Source organism: Chelonia mydas, chromosome 2 (assembly GCF_015237465.2).
Source record: "Chelonia mydas isolate rCheMyd1 chromosome 2, rCheMyd1.pri.v2, whole genome shotgun sequence".
NCBI classification, from domain to species: Eukaryota; Metazoa; Chordata; order Testudines; family Cheloniidae; genus Chelonia; species Chelonia mydas.
This window is the reverse complement of record NC_057850.1, coordinates 10,142,710-10,161,287: the sequence shown is the minus strand read 5'-3', so window position 1 is coordinate 10,161,287 and position 18,578 is coordinate 10,142,710. Positions and strand designations below refer to the sequence as shown.

The 18,578-nt window shown below is 39.6% G+C and overlaps 1 protein-coding gene across 11 annotated transcripts in view; it reads right to left on the bottom strand.

The window, feature by feature from the left end:
• PTK2 (protein tyrosine kinase 2) overlaps positions 1–18,578 on the bottom strand; it is a 373,208-nt gene that overhangs the window by 27,652 nt on the left and 326,978 nt on the right. For 7 of the 11 annotated variants that reach the window (XM_043539034.1, XM_043539038.1, XM_043539033.1 and 4 more), the window contains 4 exons: positions 15,155–15,266; positions 12,433–12,519; positions 11,157–11,294; positions 9,166–9,297 (listed from right to left, as the gene is read on the bottom strand). In XM_043539034.1, the coding sequence (XP_043394969.1) occupies positions 9,166–9,297; positions 11,157–11,294; positions 12,433–12,519; positions 15,155–15,266 (469 nt within the window). Of the gene's footprint in view, positions 1–9,165; positions 9,298–11,156; positions 11,295–12,432; positions 12,520–15,154; positions 15,267–15,470; positions 15,898–15,957; positions 18,218–18,578 lie in introns of those variants that run through there. The other 4 variants (XM_043539037.1, XM_043539036.1, XM_043539039.1 and 1 more) reach the window with 3 other exon arrangements.

Below are 18,578 nucleotides of genomic sequence, written 5' to 3'. Positions count from 1 at the left end.
AATCTAGAAATGTCAATATTCAATTTTCAAAAATCAGGAATATATTTGATAGTCAGATCCAAAATAATCAGAAATCAGCAATACAAGTCTTAAAAGAATGATTAAAAATTATTATAACAAATGAATTAACAGATTTACTTGAAAATTCATTCTGTACTCAGAGAGTAAATGATGTAAGTTTGGGTTATACACACACACACACTATGACTCTAATCCTATAATCCCATCCATGTAACAGACCTCTGCCAACATGGATTCCCTGTGAATCAACAGGGCTCCATAAGGGCACAAGTACCAACCTACACAGATCAGAGAGCAGAACTGTGGCCCACGTTCTTTTCGTCAGTGCTGTAGAGCTGAAATTGAGTGTGGCAGAAAGGGTGGTTTGGTGTGGTAAAGTATTGTGACAGTAGTGAGGTAATGCTTGGAAATTGGTATTGTGTTGATGTGAATGTTGCCTTAACTTTGGATTTCCTTGTTTTGTGCTTGTGTTGCTGAGAGAAAAATACACATGAACAAGCGTAACTAAGATTTTGTGTGTAAATAAATGCATGCAAACCAACACATGTGAAAAAGGTGAGGTAGGCTGCAGTTCAGAGTGAGATCTTAATTTATTTCTTGGACTATTTTAGGCATTGTCTTAATTTGGTTACTGAGTTAAGTTATAGCTATATAAACCAGCAGTAATCTGATTTAAGTGGGTCCACAAAGGGGTTTTAAATTAATCAAAAAACAAATTATATTTCCACTGGTGCAACTTTGATGTTTAGACATCACCATCATGATGTTCCTATTATGCCTCTGGCGTTTAGGGCAGTGACGAAGCCTCTCCACTCCTGTCTGTTTCTGGCAGGTCTTTCAATGGCTCCCCAGCTGTGCCCCACGTTTTTCAGCTCGGCTTCCGCAGCTCTTTGCTATGTTGTTTTCGGGTGGCCTTGTTTTCGCTTCCCTTCCGGTGTCCATCTTATTGCTCCTCTGGTGATGGAATCAGTTTCCATCCGAAGCACATGGCCAATCCATCTCCAATGCCTCCAAGCAATGATGGTGCTCAGATCCTCTTGGCTGCACTGTGCCAGTAGTTCTTGGTTTGAAATTGTTCTGGGCCAGAAGATATGGAGGATTTTTCTGAGGCAGGTTGTATGGAAGGAAGACAGTTTGGACATGTCATACTTTCTCATTCCCCAGCATTCTGCACTATAAAGTAGTGTTGAAAGTACACAGCTCTGATAAATCTTGAGTTTGGTTTTGGTGTTGTATTTTGATGATATCCAGACTGTATTTAAGCTCCTGAAAGTGTTCCTGGCTTTACTGATTTTGTTTCGGATGTCCTGGCTGATGGTGCTGCTACCCAAGTATGTTTAGACAAGACCTTGATAAGTAACGACTCTTCACTTTTATAATCATTTTAATTTGATGATCTCACGGGGCTTTACAAACATCAAGAAGGCCTCACAACCCCAATGAGAGTTAGGTCAATATCCTTTTATTAGAGATGGGGAAATTAAAGTTAAGTGATGTGGTAAAAATTGGGTGACCAGATAGCAATTGTGGAAAAATCGGGATGGGGGTGTTAGTGGCAGTTGTAAGTTGCCTATATAAGACAAAGCCCCTAATATTGGGACATCTGGTCACCCTAGGTAAAAATCACAATCAGTGAGAGACTAGAATCCAGAACTCCTACCTGGCAAACTCATGTTCTGTCCAATAGAACATCTGAAGGATTTAATAAGCAAATGATAGACTTCTGCTTGTTATGCATAACATGTTTAATACTATTATCCCATCTCTAGATTGTTAGCTGACAGGTTTAGAGACTCTTTTTTTACTTGTCTGTACTATACTTAATACAACAGCAAGCTGTTCCTTGATTGGCGCTCCACACAATTCTGTAATACAAAGGACTGTAGAGTAAATTTTTGTCCATTGTCTTTCAGTTCCACAGCACTGTGAGCCACTGATCTCCAAACATTTACATTTTACTCACTTTTGCCAAGACAATCTGAAAGAAAATGTCTTACTGCTAATTTAATTCCTCATAGTGCAATAAAGATGCCAGCCCAGACAGTGTGTAATATGATCTACCTACCAGCAGATGCAGACAGGAAAAAAAACCCTGATGTCAGGCCTGTACTAAGGAGGTGTCCTAGCCAAATACGTGACTTCCTAACTCACTTTCTGTCTCCCAGCAGGTAGAGTTTTCTGTGTCTCTGAGCTTGAAGTTTTTAATAGTTCTTTATCCTATCTAACCTTGCTTCTATACTGACTGAAGCAGTTTTAGCTGATGGCTTTCCTTGGGAGATTTGTTTATTATTTTCTTTTTTATAAGCAGGATTTCAGAATACTGAATTCAGTTAATACCAACCAGTTAATACTGACACACGCAAACAGAATTTCAGTCTGTCAGTATTAACTAGCTTTGCATAGTAAATCAGTTTTATGAAAGCTACTTTCACAGATAATTTCTTCTCTGCCCATGCAGTAACTTACATTTCGATGCCATTCCAATTTCATTCCTTGTTTGCACTGTTCTTGTTAACAATAATCATAGCATAATATATTCAGTGTTAACGATCTTTGTGCTGTTGTGTTTGGAGCTACAGTCTCCTGTTGCAGAAAGAACAGAAAATTCTGAGTCTATGAGCAAATCAGTGTTCTTCCTGGTAAGCAGTGGTTGCACCAGGGTCATCCTCAGTATGGCCTCTCTTCTTAATGCTCAATATATTATAATAGGCAACTGGTAAATTTCTGTTTTCCTGAGAAACTTGATTCTCTGTGGCAGAAGCAATGCATGTTTTAGGAGCCTAGGGTATGCTGACTGCCTCTGATTCTGACCTCACACCAGTGCAAATTGGGAATAACTTCATTAAAGTCAACTGAGTTACATTCGTTCAAAACCAGTCTAAGTGGAGACTGAAATCAGGCTCTGACACATCTATTCTCTACACACAGAATAATCCTCTGAAAGTTTCCTAATTTTAGGTGCATCATGCAGGAGGAGAATCATGTTTCTGTAGAGATTGTCTCCAAACTCATAGTCCTAATGTTTTCTCGATGGAAAAGTATTCTTACCAGAGCATATGTGGGACTCAGCAATAGATTTGAGAAAATAATGAACTCTGCTCTTCTCTATGAGAAGAAACAGGAGCACAGATGGGAAATGCTGGTGAAGAGACAAGTGATTTCTCACCAGACCATGAAGGATGTTCAGAACAAACCTCACATTGAATCTGATCTTGCATCCTTACACATGCAAGACTCTCACGACATCTTCAGGAAATATGCACCTGTAAGGTCTGCAGATTGGACCTATTGTGAGGACAGCTGAAGACATCATATAAGATGCACCAAAAGCAATCTTCTTGGCCAGCGAGACAGAATTCAAAGGAAAGGTGAGAGCATCTAAAAACAAATTTCTCCTGATGGATGTTAGGCAGTCTGGATTTAACAGAGAAGTTCATAAAAAAAATGTAGATACAAAGAAGATTTTAACCTTTTCATATCTATGACTATGGTCCATGAGAGACATGTGCTAGTAACCTGTCCTCCACCATAATTTCCCCAGGAATAAACCTGGAGAATGAAATCTCATTTTCAAGAAGTGCCTGGTTGTTAAGTAAACCATTTCCTTTGACAACATACTACGGATTTGAATACATTATGCTAATAAAATGTTAGCTTGTAATACCTAGCAATATATAAATCTCCATCAAATCTGTAACTGGCATCCAAAAATACCCCTTGAAGTCTCCGATCAGAATACATACAAAGAAAATATAAGCAGGAGGAGAGCCAAAGGTGAGGGAAGCATCCTTTCCCCCATCATTTGCTCAAGAAAAACAAAAATAATCATCCAAGATGAGATTTTGGAATTTTGTGTGTGACTCTCCATTTCCCCCCTTTGTATCCCTCAAAGAGTTCACATCAGGCCAATCCACCCTTCTGAGGAATGTACAACGTAGCTGCTCCCAGAGCCTGTCAACACGACTTCTAATTTTGCTGGAGTGTCACCTGAGTGCCAGTGGTGGAAAACAAAGGCTGACAAAGGCAGACTGAAAAATAACAATTTCCTCCAAGCTGATGCTGAAGCTATATTACAGGCTAAGAGAACCTTCCTATCAGTCTTCATTGATGCTGCCAAATCCCACCCCATGGAATTATCCAGAGTGGTACACTCTGAGTACCCAGTCTGAGTATCTACATCCTGTATTTGAATTGAGTATCTAGAGCTATAAAGAACTATCATCCTACTTCACTGAAAAGATCATGCACATTTGGGAAGGCTTCCCAAAAAACTCAATCTGCCCTGTCTGCAGCCCATAGTTTGCTTGAATTCCTCAAGTTCAGTACATTCACTCATCAAGAAGTTCTGAATACCCTAAAGAAGTCTTGACCCAAGACTTGTGAATCCTATCCAAACCCTTCCTGGCTTGAAAGAGAGAGTCATGAGCAACTGGTGCCACTCATGACCAAAACAGCCAACACCTCATTCAGGGAAGGACCCTTCTCTTCCTCCTTCAAACATGCAAAAGTCCAACCAACACTAAAGAAACCCACCCTGGATACATAAATTCTAGCCAAATACTTCAGTGTCAAACCTTCTTTTCCTAAGCAAGCTGGTAAGAGAAGTTAATCAAAAGCCATCTTCAAGCTTATCTAACCGAAACTAATATCCTGGGGCTGGCACAATCTGGATTCAGGCCAGGAGATGAAACTGTATTGATTTAGTGGCACTGATGGATGATCTGCTGCCAATAGACAGAAGGCAGACATCCATTCTTATTCTTCTGGACTTCTCTGCAGTATCTGATCCAGTTTACAATAAGACAGCTGTCTTGCCTGAAAGAGGTCGCAAGGGTCGAAGATAATACACTAAAATGATTTAAGTCCTTCTTGGAGAGATGAACCCAAAGAGTAGTAATGGGACACTGCACATCTACTGTGTTGCTTCACGAGGAGGCCCACAAGTTTCACTTGTCTCTCCAACCCTATTCAAAACCTGCATGCAGCCACTAGTTGAACTGGTCAGATGACATGGATTCAAGTGCCTGTAATATGAACATGACACACCGCTTTACCTGTTCTTCACCACATACAACCGTAGTGCTATCACCAGTAATTGGATGAGATCCGCTCATGGATGAAGAACAGCTGGTTGAAACTGAATCTAGGCAAGACAGAGGTGATGATGGTATGCAGAGGAAAGCATTCTGAAGTGTTTGCAGCCACTGTGCAATCTCCTTTGGTAGCGGGTCCAAACCTGCAATTGGTCCATCAGTCTGTAGCTAAATTCTCACATTCTTCCCTGATGCTAAACTCTCATATAGCAACATTGGTAAGCAATGCTTTCTACCATATCCAGTTGGCTAGGAGACTCCATGCCAGCTTGGCAAATGATGACCTGGCCTCAGTTATTCATACCTTTGTCAGTTCTGAGCTGCACTACAGCAAGGTGATACACCTGGTATGAGATGGTTGAGTTCAGGATTTCAAAAAAAGGAAGAAAGGAGAGTAGCAAAATACGGACCCTGGACTTCAGAAAAGCAGACAGACTCCCTTGAGGAACTGATGGGCAGGATCCCATGGGAGGCTAATATAAGGGGGCAAGGAGTCCAGGAGAGCTTACTGTATTTTAAAGAAGCCTTATTGAGGGTGCAGGAACAAACCATTCCGAAGTGCAGAAAGAATAGCAAACATGGCAGGCAACCAGCCTGGCTTAACAGTGAAAGCTTCGGTGAGTTTAAACTCAAAAAGGAAGCTTATAAGAAGTGGAAATTTGGACAGATGACTAGGGAGGAGTACAAAAATATTGCTAGAGCATGCAGGGGTGTAATCAAGAAGGCCAAGGGACAACTGGAGTTGCAGCTAGCAAGGGATGTGAAGGGTAACAAGAAGGGTTTCTACAGGTATGTTAGCAACAAGAAGGTGGTCAGAGAAAGTGTGGGACCCTTACTGAATCGGGGAGGCAACATAGTGACAGATGATGTGGAAAAAGATGAAGTACTCAATGCTTTTTTGCCTCGGTCTTCACAGACAAGGGCAGCTCCCAGACTGCTGCACTAGGCAACACAGCATGGGGAGTAGGTGAGCAGCCCTCAGTGGTGAAAGAACAGGTTAAGGACTATTTAGAAAAGCTGTTCATGGGTCCAGATCTAATGCATCCAAGGGTGCTGAGGGAGTTGGCTGATGTTATTGCAGAGCCATTGACCATTATCTCTGAAAATTCGTGGCGATCACGGGAGGTCCCGGATGATTGGAAAAAGGCAAATATAATGCCCATATTTAAAAAAGGGAAAAAAGAGAACCCGGGAACTACAGATCAGTCAGCTTCACTTCAGTCCCCAGCAAAATCATGGAGCAGATCCTCAAGGAATCCATTTTGAAGCACTTGGAGAGGAAGGTGATCAGGAACAGTCAACATGGATTCACCAAGGACAAGTCATGCCTGACCAACCTGATTGCCTTCTATGATGAGGTAACTGGCTCTGTGGATATGGGGAAAGCAGTGGATGTGATATATCTTGAGTTTACCAAAGCTTTTGATATGGTCTCCCACAGTATTCTTGCCAGTAAGTTAAAAAAGTATGGATTGGATGAATGGACTATAAGATGGATAGAAAACTGTCTAGATTGTTGGGCTCAACAGGTAGTGATCAATAGCTCGATGTCTACTTGGCAGCTGGTATCAAGCTGAGTGCCCCGGGGTCAGTCCTGCAGCCGGTTTTGTTCAACATCTTTATTAATGATCTGGATGATGGGATTAATTGCACCCTCAGCAAGTTCGCAGATGACACTAAGCTGGGGGGAGAGGTAGATATGATGGAGGGTAGGGATAGGGTCCAGAGTGACCTAGACAAATTGGAGGATTGGGCCAAAAGAAATCTGATGAGGTTCAACAAGGACAAGTGCAGAGTCCTGCACTTAGGAAGGAAGAATCCCATGCATCGCTACAGGCTGGGGACCGACTGGCTAAGCAGCAGTTGCAGAAAAGGACCTGGGGATTATAGTGGATGAGAGGCTGGATATGAGTCAACAGTGTGCCCTCATTGCCAAGAAGGCCAATGGCATATTGTGCTGTATTAGTAGGAGCATTGCCAGCAGATCAAGGGAAGTGATTATTCCCCTCTATTCGGCACTGGTGAGGCCACGCCTGGAGTACTGCGTCCAGTTTTTGTCCCCCCACTACAGAAGGGATGTGGACAAATTGGAAAGAGTCCAGCGGAGGGCAACGAACATGATTAGGGGGCTGGGGCACATGACTTATGAGGAGAGGCTGAGGGAACTGGGGTTATTTAGTCTGCAGAAGGGAAGAGCGAGGGGGGATTTGACAGCAGCCTTCAATTACCTGAAGGGGGGTTTCAAAGAGGATGGAGCTAGGCTGTTCTCAGTGGTGGCAGATGACAGAACAAGAAGCAGTGGTCTCAAGTTGGAGTGGGGGAGGTCTAGGTTGGAAACACTATTTCACTAGGAGGGTGTTGAAGCACTGGAATGGGTTACCTAGGGAGGTGATGGAATCTCCAGCCTTAGAGGTTTTTGAGGCCCAGCTTGACAAAGACTTGGCTGGGATGATTTAGTTGATGTTGGTCCTGCTTTGAGCAGGCAATTGGACTAGATGACCTCCTGAGGTCAAGCAAGAAAGCAAGACTCTTCCAACCCTAATATGCTATGATTCTAAATCTTCAGCAATTAGGAAACTAACTGGTACAGAATGCTGTACCATGTCTCCTCAGCAACACTGAACACATCAAACCTGTATTCCATTCCCCTATACTTGCTTCTCATAGAATACTGAGCCAAATTCAAGGTCTCAGTTGTTTTCTTCAAAGCACTCAGTGGCCTGGGCCCAGAGAACCTACAGGATCACCTAAAGCTCCACGAAGACAATTGTGGTCGATAAATTTGTCCCTTTGGCACAATGGAACTTTCTGCAATGAGGGTAAAGCTCATCTGTGCAAGGGCCAGTTTTCTTGAGGGCCAGTTCAGGACAGTAGAACAGACTCCCACAGGAACTAAGGACCATCATAAACCTCACTGCCTTCCACTCTAAGTGCAACATGCACTTCTTTGCCTTTGCCTTTTGTGACAAACATACAGCAACATGTGTACACTAAAAAAATTCTAAAACAAAACATTCCACTGTGCACACTTCTCCCCCTGGGGAAAGAATGAAAAAACACATGACTGATATTAGTCATGATGCTTAATGCACTAATGAAAGGTGATCATGGCAAGCGGTAAGCATGGCATAAAAACCTATATAGAACAGAACAGAGCACTGTTCCTCATCCTGTGGTCTGACTGTGCTGTCTTTGTAACACTCCCAGTAGCTGTTGGTCTGAAGAGTAAGCATCTGAACACAGAACTTGAACTCTGAGTCTGTGTTTTGCTGCTATATAGATGTCTGGGAAACTAGATTTTTGATTCTCCCTGAAGACCTGGGTTCCACCCCAGAAAGCAAGACTATGACCTTGGCAAGAAGAGAAAAGGGATGATTCATCTGCAGAGATTAGGAAATCAAAGAAATTACTCTCCCCAATTCCCTGCTTTTTTTTTTTTTTTAAATTACGCCCTCCCATCAATTTCTCTCACTGCTCCTCGAGCAGAAAATTGGACAATTCTTTCAAGGGACAGGGTTGCCTGATAAATGTGAGATTCTCTCTTTTCCTAGGGATTGGAAAAGATTTAGAAATCTCTCTGCTCTACCTGCTCAGAAGCAAATCTGGATGCCCACACAGTAGCATTTTGCACCAACCTTCATAATCTATAGAGGCCTGACTGTGGAAAACAAATGTGTGATGAAGATCCAGATATGGACCACAAGAAAAACAGCTGCTCAAGAAGTTTTAAAAACTGGATTTGTTTGCCTAGCAAAACTTTTCATTTCAGTTATCAGTTTAAAAAAGTCAATATTTCAGATGTCAATAACTGATGGTAATGAATCACATCATGTTTGTGTGGAACAGACAGAAGTTTGTATTTAAAAGAGACAGTTGAGAGGCATATATTGTGCTATTAATTGAGGACTAGGATGGCTCAAATAAATGCCAGTTAAGTTTCAGTAGTAACTTATCTGTTCAATTAATATTCCTGTTACACAGAAACTATTAATTTTAATAAGCTTTAATTGTTGACTGCTACTGAGATTAGTGGTACTCTGCAATGTATTACCAGGAATCTCTCCTCTTTTTCAAGCCAGCGCTGATCTTCCTCCATTTCTTGTTGCTGTCGTATCAATCTCTCCTCCATTAGATGTGTTGGTAGGACCTGTCCCATTCCTCGCATGTCCAAAGTGCCAGAATCCTAAGAGGGAAAGCTCAAGGGTTGCCATTTGCCTACCATGGCAGAATGTCATGGGACTCAATAGTTTTTATATACAGTTGTGAAAACTCTTGTATTATAAGAGAAGGGATTTAGAAAACCCAAAACCTATAGTCCGAGTCAAGCATGGTTCTCAGCTCTACTAAAGTATTAAAGTGGCACATCAAAAAGGAAACATTCCAGTTGTAAACATTTAGTTTGCCCTGCTTATTATTATTGGAACAGAATGAATTTTAGAAATCTATTTTACTTTTCAAGAATTTTGACGTGCTTTTTTTTTCTCTTTTCACTAAGCTTGGATGATGAAAACAGATTTGTCAGTATTACTGTCTGGGTCTTGGGCACTAGCACAATGTCTGGGTTGCTAGCACTGTAGGACAATGTTTCTATCCAAACAAACAAACCCTCCTCCTCATCTGTTTTTACTGACAATTTTTAAAAATATCATGGGAATATTTCTAATAGATTTTGTAAACTTCTTGTTCTACAGAATCTAAATTTTGGGCCTAACGTACCTGACGCTGTCCCCTTAAAGTGGTTCTTTAAAGCACTAACCACAAGAAACGTAGGGAGGGGTCTTCATAGGAGCCAAAGGGAGTTAGGTGCCCAACTCCAATTAAATTCAATGGGATTTGGTCACCTAACCCCCATACATTCCTGAGAAAAACTCAGCTGTAATGTATTAGTGATGAATATGCACAAAACACATCATGTTCTTATACTGCCTTCTCCTTCACCCCTACCTTAGCACATATAGGGCCAGATTCTATTGTTCTTATTGACTAGTTGGGGGATTTAGGGTATTACTCTACCTGTGTAAGAATGGAAGAAACATTTTCATCATTAACTAGCCATTCCAACCTCTTGGAGGAATCCTACAACACCAACTATCTATCGTGAAGGTAACAACCAGTACAGTATAGGCAGAACATATGATCAAGTCGACCTAGTGCTCTCTTGGGCAAAGAAAAGCACAAATATGGGTTTCTTTGCATGACACGTCTCTGCTGTCCTGCATTTAGCAGCATATCCCACTTCTCTGGTCTGCTCATGCATTACAGGTAGAGAGAGAAAAGCACCACCACAAGGAGCAAACAGACTTAGTAAGACGGGAGCTGCATGAGGATCACTACCTTGAAGAGATAGGGAAAAGAAGGAGAGATGAAGGGACTGCAGGGAGAAAAGAAGGGAAAAGGATGGAATGTTGGAAGGGGAATGAAAAAGAATTAAAAGGATGAAGGGGAGGGAAGGGTTGGGGAAAGAGTTTGCAATCTGTGTGGCACTTAGTGGCGTTGGGATGCTGAGAGGTATGCTGTGATCATGGAGAAACCTTGGATTCATAAAGTGCACTAGGTATCCCAGGCACTATATATTTTTTTAATGGATGATGAATTAATATGTATTTTATTTAGCGTGAACTTTTCTCCTTTAATAATAAGTAATAACAACTTTGCTCTTTTGCGGTGCATTTTGTCTGAGGAACTCAAAGAACTTTATAACCATTAATTTAGTCTCAACACCCCCAAAAAGGAGGGTAAGTACTAATACCCCCATTTTAACAATGGGTGAACTCAGGTATAAGTGCACCACAGCTTGTCTAAGCTCATGTAAGAAACCAGTGGTAGAACCATGAATAGACTCCAGTCACGATTCCCACTCCGCTGTTTTTATTGATAAATAACATTCCCTTCCTTCATTAATCAAACCATTTTAAAACTCCCAGGAAAATTGACTTAGTTTCCCTAGACTAAACTCCAGAGTTGTAGTTGCAATTTTTAAAAAAAGCTTTATAATGCAAGTACTGTACAATGTGCAATAAACTTTGTGAAAATTCACATTACCTCCATGGTGGGGGGCCACATTGATATTTCCTGAGGCCGATGGTTCCAGGAATCTGCTTGATCCAAAAGAGATGCCTGGCCAGGATAAATGCTGCCTGCCATGGCTGGTATCCCATGAGAACCAGGATAGCCAGAGACCTATAAAAAGAAAATGCTTGATGATCATATTAAGGCCCCCATTTAAGCTCCTCCATGTTTGATGATTCTCTCTCATGTATCCAAAACAGAGAGCATAATAAATGCCTCATGGCAGGATATTAAGTCAATGAAAAAAAAAAAAAAAAGAAAAAGAAAAAAAGAAAATGTAGAGAACCAGAAGAAAAGTCAGCAATTCAAGCTAAAATATGACGTACTCTCAAATACTGCTTTAACAAACCACGTTTATTGTGTTAGAACTACTGTCCATAACTAGTGTTAAAAGTTATGTTTTAACCCTAGTAGCAGAGGACATCAAAATCCCTTAATGAACAAAAACATATCCATCAGTACATTTTCAACATAAGGAATTACACACGCAGCTCTCATTAATGTTAACAGGAATCGTGCACATATCTCCCTATAAACTATGCTAAAAATGTACCCCCTAGTGTATGTTACAAGCTTAAATCCTGAGTGACAGCATGTAATTATCATAGCTGCAGGATGGCCTGACAAAATTCCTTCTCTATAGAAAAATCAAAGCAATTTTAATGAGATTGAAGTGTGCTCATTTTAAAAAATGCTGCTTCAGTCAGGGTGCTCTGCAGCTTTGAGCAAATCTAAAAATTCTGAAACAGCTCCATGGCAGAAGATGCTTTAAATTTACTTTGATGGTACAAGACCAAAGTTAAACAGGCAAGTATACTATGTGTTAACATTTGGAGAGGGCTATCAACTTGAGGGAACTTGAAATGCTTCTAAGAACTCACTGGAGAACACAGCATGAACAAGGCCAAGGTAATCAGACCACTTAATCCTATTTTGACACGAAGTGACTTTGTTAGCCAAGTGTAAATTGTCACATGCATGTTACATGAACACTGAACTTCCTTGATAAATATGAGAAAAAGTTTATTACTGTAGTTTTAATTGACTGGAGAGCCAGACAAACAGTTGACTTGCTTGCCATTTGGAATCAACCTACCAGACTCAATTCTGGTCTTACACTGGTGTAAATCAGAAGTGAGTCTATTGAACTCAATGAACTCAAACTGGTGCACACATGAGAAAGACACCCACTACATGCAAATGGATGATAAACTATTTTAAAACAGCAGGCACAAAGATAATATTTTACCTGGTAATGATTGGGCGGTACCATATGCTGTGGACTAGGATAAAACCCTTCACTGGATCTTGGACTGGGATAACCAGGTCTGCTGGGCTATAAATATAAAAGAGTGCACTTTTTAAAGAGAACAATCATATAAATAAAATACAACAATCAAAGTAAGTTATTTTCAGGAAAGGCAAATTTTCTCATACTGCTAAACTTACACGAGATGCTTCATGAAAACAAGCTTCAAAATGTAAGCAAAAAAGGATTGTAGGAAACATAACAGAGTTGAGTGAATAATTCATTCAATGAATTTTGCCTCTTTTTCTGTTTGCAAACAATTTAGGCTAGTCTCACATTTAATATTCAAAATTATTTGCTGAACAATTTCTATTAATAACTCTTGTTCTGTAGGTTCTTTGAGAGTAGCTGATTGTGAATATCCAATAACCCGAACGATGGGTTGAGAGGACACACTATTAAAGCATAATAATTAAAATCAGGTCTCAGGTGTGAATGCTCACGTTTCCAAGTTCATAATCGGCTTCCTGCCAGTATTTGCCAACACTTCCCATGTATTTTGGCGAATGCTCCTGACAGTTAACTCCTTTGCTAGAATAGTGGTCTAAAGTACAGGTAAAGCACAGTAAAGTCTAAACACAGGTAAAGCAAACTGAATTATTTATTGGAATGAATATTCACAGAAATTATCCTGAGAGACTCCCCGAGCTCTAATTGTTAATGTCCAATCCAGCGAAGCAGCTAGAAATGTCTCCCATTAGAACAGACAGCAGCATTAACTATAGGTGGCACCTAGCAAGTGGCCACAAAACTCCTTGGCTGGCTATTAGATAACTGATCCCTTTCCTCTTTAGGATTAGTTGCAACACTTCCTGTAACTGTACATCGTTTGGTCAATCATGAAAAAGTGAAAGATTTCAGAGGGTAATATTATACACTGTAATGTGAAAAGAAGCTTGCTATTCTGCATTGGCATCTAAGAGTGTATGATTTTGCTGGAATCTGTTTATCTGTGGCCACCAAATGGTGGAGATATTGCTAGAGCGACATATATAATGCCACATATATAAAGAGAATAACTTGAACAGGAACAAAAATGATCTAAACCCCTCAAATAGAAAATGATGCACAATACCGTGGGTATCAGATTTCAAAATCAGCATACTTGATCAGGTCCCAAAGCTCATAAAATCACTGTTCTCAAAGGCGTTAATGATGTGCTTTTCTAACAGTTGTAATTCTTCATTCATTACATTAAAAAAGCATTTAGTCCACTCAGATTAAGCCTTAGAAGGCAAAATTTAATCCCTTCATCAAACAATCTTTTAAATTATTAACCACCATTGTTATTATGGGTCATGCAATTTATTTCCTTTGCCAATGTATATATTACTGACTATTTAAGCACTAAATCATGACAGTTAGGCCAGGTCTACATTACAGACCTATGTCAGTATACCTATGTCACTCAGAGGGGTAAAAAATCCACACCCCTGACCGTAACCCCCTGTGTAGATAGCGGTACGTCAACGGCAGAGCTTCTACTGTCAACACAACTACCATCTTTTGGGGAGGTGGATTAACTATGCCGATGGGAGAGCTCTCGTAGGAACATCTTCACTTAAGAGCTGCAGCAGTGTTTTAACTGTAGACCTGCCCTCAATCTTAGTTGATTAAATAGGTCAGTGGGGTATTTTGAATTAATTTTAGAACAAAAAGTTCAAATCATTTTTCCATGGGCTATGTTTCTTGTCCTGTTGACCCTATTAAAGTGCAGAAGTGGGGCTCACAACTCTCTCAGCCAACAAGCTGAAGATGGTTTAAAAAAAAAAAAAAGACCCCATCTTTTGCTAGGACTGTTTATAGATGCATGTGGCAGAAACAGCAGCTGCTGGCTTCAGGTTTTCATGGTCAAGTAGCTGGTTAAGACACAGCCAATATTTGGCACTGGGATGATGATGAAAGTCTGAACTCAAGGAGAAGCTAGTCAAAATATTTGTGCTCAATGGCTCCAATGAGGAGACACGGACAACAGTGGACTTTGGGGCTACTCAGCACCTTGCAGGATTAGACTTCAAGACTGCACGGCAGTTGTGTCCAGATGGATAATAGACAGACAAACCAATGAAAATACAAAAAAAAAAAAAAAAATTTAAGGATCCTTTAAATTATAAAAGGGAAACCTTCAGAGAGGAATCGTAACAGTCTCTTCAGAATAAAGTAAAAATGTAATGAACTCATTTCTATCCACTCACTATTATGGTATAAACTTTACTTTATGATTGTCAGGGATCTTACTAGCTATTAATTTACAAGAAATAACACAGACAGAAAGAAAGGGGGAAAATGTTTAGCCCCAGGCAAAACAATTTAATGGCAAACCAGTCTAGTCTTTTTCAAGCTACATGACCATGAGAAAAGAGAGAAACAAGAGAAAGGTTTGTACAATATTGGCTAACAGTCTGACCCAACACCACAAAACTGCAATACAAATCAGCTGTACTAACTCAGCCTATGGAAGGCTGGGTCCTTAAAGTGAAATCCATCTGAAATAGCGTAAAATTAGTTAAAATTAGTGTCATCATTAGCAACAGATCACCAAACAGGGCATGAGAAGGGAGCCATCTGGCTTCTCTCATCATTGAACAATATTTAACAGGTTAATGGACTAAAATCATAATATTGTTGAATGTAAAGTATGTGTTAAAAAAAAGTTGGCTACCTTGGGAGGGGCTTCATCTGATCCTCCTGAATCCCAGGACACTGTGACTTGTCGCCTTGATTCCATTCTCATTCGTTCTTCTTGCTGCAGCTTCTCTTCCTCCAGTATTGTACTAAGGAGAAAATAAAAGTTACACTGAAGATAAGTAATATTCTGGTTCAGTGTCTAATAGATGCTATCTCCAAATTTCTTTCAAACCCCCAGATTAATAGATCCCAGCCCACAGACTGACAGGAATATACAAGACAAATAAGGCTGCTTTTAAATAGGGAGAGGGCTGGTTCGGTTTCATAAAACTAATACTAGGGGAAAATACCTTTGCAAAATTAGCAACTGAAACACAACAATCTTGATCTGCAAAGACATATGGTAACGAAAGACATTTTTAGAAAATTATGGGTGATCCTGTAGAAGAGTTTTTCACATGTGAACATTTCTTTTGATCTAGTGGCACAAGGCATAATTATACTGAGAAATCCCAAGAGGCAATTAATCAAGCACATACTTGCAAACATTTATTTTTCATATGGAAATATTCTATTGCATCTCTGCAAAGGTATAAAACAAACTGCAGATATAATCTTTATGGAAGCATGAAAATCTTTCAGTTCTATTAACAAATTAAAAAAAGAAAATCTTAAATACTATGACTTATTACATTTCAACGTAACTAGGAACACATTTAACAGACTAATTCAGCCAAACAGAAATGTGATGGCATTTACTCAGACTCTTACTATTCAGGCCAAAAGATACAATTTCATCAAAATACAAAACAGTTGTAAAACTAGCTTGCTACTTACCACTGTTCTGACTATCACAGACTATTTGAAGTTCAACATAATACTGCTGCCTCCACATAGCCTCCTCCCCGTTCTGCTATGTGGATTATTAATCTTGGATATTTGCCATTTTAAAAATACTTAGAATGCAGCTTTCATATAGGAGTTAAAAATTTGCTAGAGCTGCATGCTACATAGATTCTTCAGGGTTCTGAGTAGGTCTGACTGTTTTCGTATCAACCTCTCCAGAATGACAAACTAATCAATCTTGTAAAGGAGCAATTCCCCTGTGTTTACCACCATTCAGTTTTTAATAAGGAAGCTCATTCAAAGTTTTTAATCTCCTGGTTTAGTCCACTAAAAACCACTCAGAATTACACATGCAGAGGATGAGATCAGTTGCAGTAGTCCATTCTAATTTGGGAACTTTCTTGCTCATTTCAAAAATAAATTCTGCTTGACTGGACACTAAAACTCTGCCTTTTCTCTTTCAGCCAAAAACAAGAAAATACCTAATCTAGTCTAACAGCAACAGAAGTGGATTTAAAATATGCTGCTGCTATTTCAATCCATTGCTGCTGAAATAAAACACACAAATGTCAGAACAAAATATACTTTGGAAAATCTGATAAAGAACTTGTTAATAGCAATTCTGATACAACTGTTGCAGAAGGAAAACTCAAGCTAGGGTAGCCCAACAGATGGAATGTAGCCAGACAATCCTCCTATTCCCTTCTTCCTTCATGAAGCACAAGGACATCACAACGTAAAAAAAAAAAAAAAAAAAATCCTTTCCTGAAACTATCAAAAACCACCAGTAGCTTTGTGTTTAGGGCCAGGTTCATATTTCAGATGCTGGGTACACCGCTGAGCAGCTTGAGAAATCAGTCTCTATGCACCCATAACCATGAATAGCAGATGATGATTTTTCAAGACACGTGCCATGTTTCCAAGTTAAAAAAGTGAATGCTTTGTGTGTAATATACTTGGAGAGGTTTGTAACAGAGCCTTTGAGTCAGTGGGCTGATTCTCTAATACTAGCAAATGGAATGGAGACATATCAGACATTTAGACATGGATGATGTCAAAAATTTGTGCCACAGGTTTAATGTTGTGGAACACCCAGCTCCTAACCCCAAAAAGGGAATCTAACATTCTCATCTTGTCTGCCTGTCTAGCTATGTGTCACGTTCATCATCTTGCTATCTGAGTAACGGATATTTACTAAGTCCAAAAAGATGGAGTGGGAATGCCACACATAGACATAAATGACGTGTTTTTCATAACATAGGCTAAGCCTCTTGCCTCACGACCCCAACTCAGTCCAGTGAGATATTTCTTAGTCCTTGTCATAAAGAGGCGTCGACCCCCTTGCCAAAACATCCTGGGACCATTCTAGCTAAAGACTGATCACATGAAATAGAGCTCACACTTGGATGCCTGGACTCCCCACTAGAAAAAATGAATATAAAATGGAAATGCCACTGGGAAGTTTTAAATTGCTGAAAGCAGAGAGTATAAATAACTCACAAAAACGTCTTTGTTTTTACAATGGGAAGACCAACCCATAGATGGAGTAAATCAAGAGATATTTTTGACCTTCTCTCAGTACAGCTGCTTGAGTACTCTGAGCAGTTAGACAGACGTCAGAGAAGGTCAGGAAAGTCAGATCTAGGCATATTTTCCCAAACTACACATATTTTTAGCCACAGTAAGGACAGATGCATTTCATATAATTTCCCAGCCATTTCTTAAGGCAATGCCATCAAACTTAACATTTTTCTAGGAAGGTTTAGATGCTTGATTTACATTTATTAAATGGTTTACTTAGCTTGAGAAATAAATTTAACTTTACTTACAAAGAGCCCGTTTCTGGAACATCTCACTAAAAAGAAAACAGTTACCAATAGTTTCCACACAACAGTTATCTGAGATCCTGCACGGTTTTCTTTTACTTAAGAAAAAAAAGTAATTCTAGTATCTCAGATATCACTGTGTGGAAACTGATGATAAATGCTGACATTTTAATGGCAACTTCTCTCTTTCTAAGAAATTTGTCAGTGTAGCATCTAGATGACAAACTCAACAAATACAAGAAGCACTTTCTCGAATGTATGTCACCATATTCTCTACCCTGCCCTCATTTTATTCCTGTTTCCCAAGGGGATCATTCCTAATGGAGGTCTTTAAAGGAAAACACAGTTTAGCGGGGTAGATAAAAATCAATGATTTAAAAATTTTTTTTAAAACTCAGATTTGTATTTAAATCTGATTTTTGACATTTAAATTAAATACTTCAAAAACTAAACATTTCAAATTACATTTGAAATTATGAAAACCAATGCCCTAAAGTTATTATAATCTACTGAAATGATTTAAATTAAATAAAAATATTATTCAAAAAGTATATGTTTGCTGCCAAAGTTTTTAATAGAAGTCAAACCACTGACTTGCTAAGTACCTGGACCCATCGTTTTTTGAAGGGCTAATCCAGTTTTTGACAGCAGTAGCCTCCTCTGCAGGTCCAGAAAGACTATTTTCTTTAGTTTATTTAATTAGTTTGAGGATCCTGGCCACGGCGACCAGAAACAATGAATTAAATTCACTAACTACAGATAATACTTCCTTTGTTTAATAAGTCA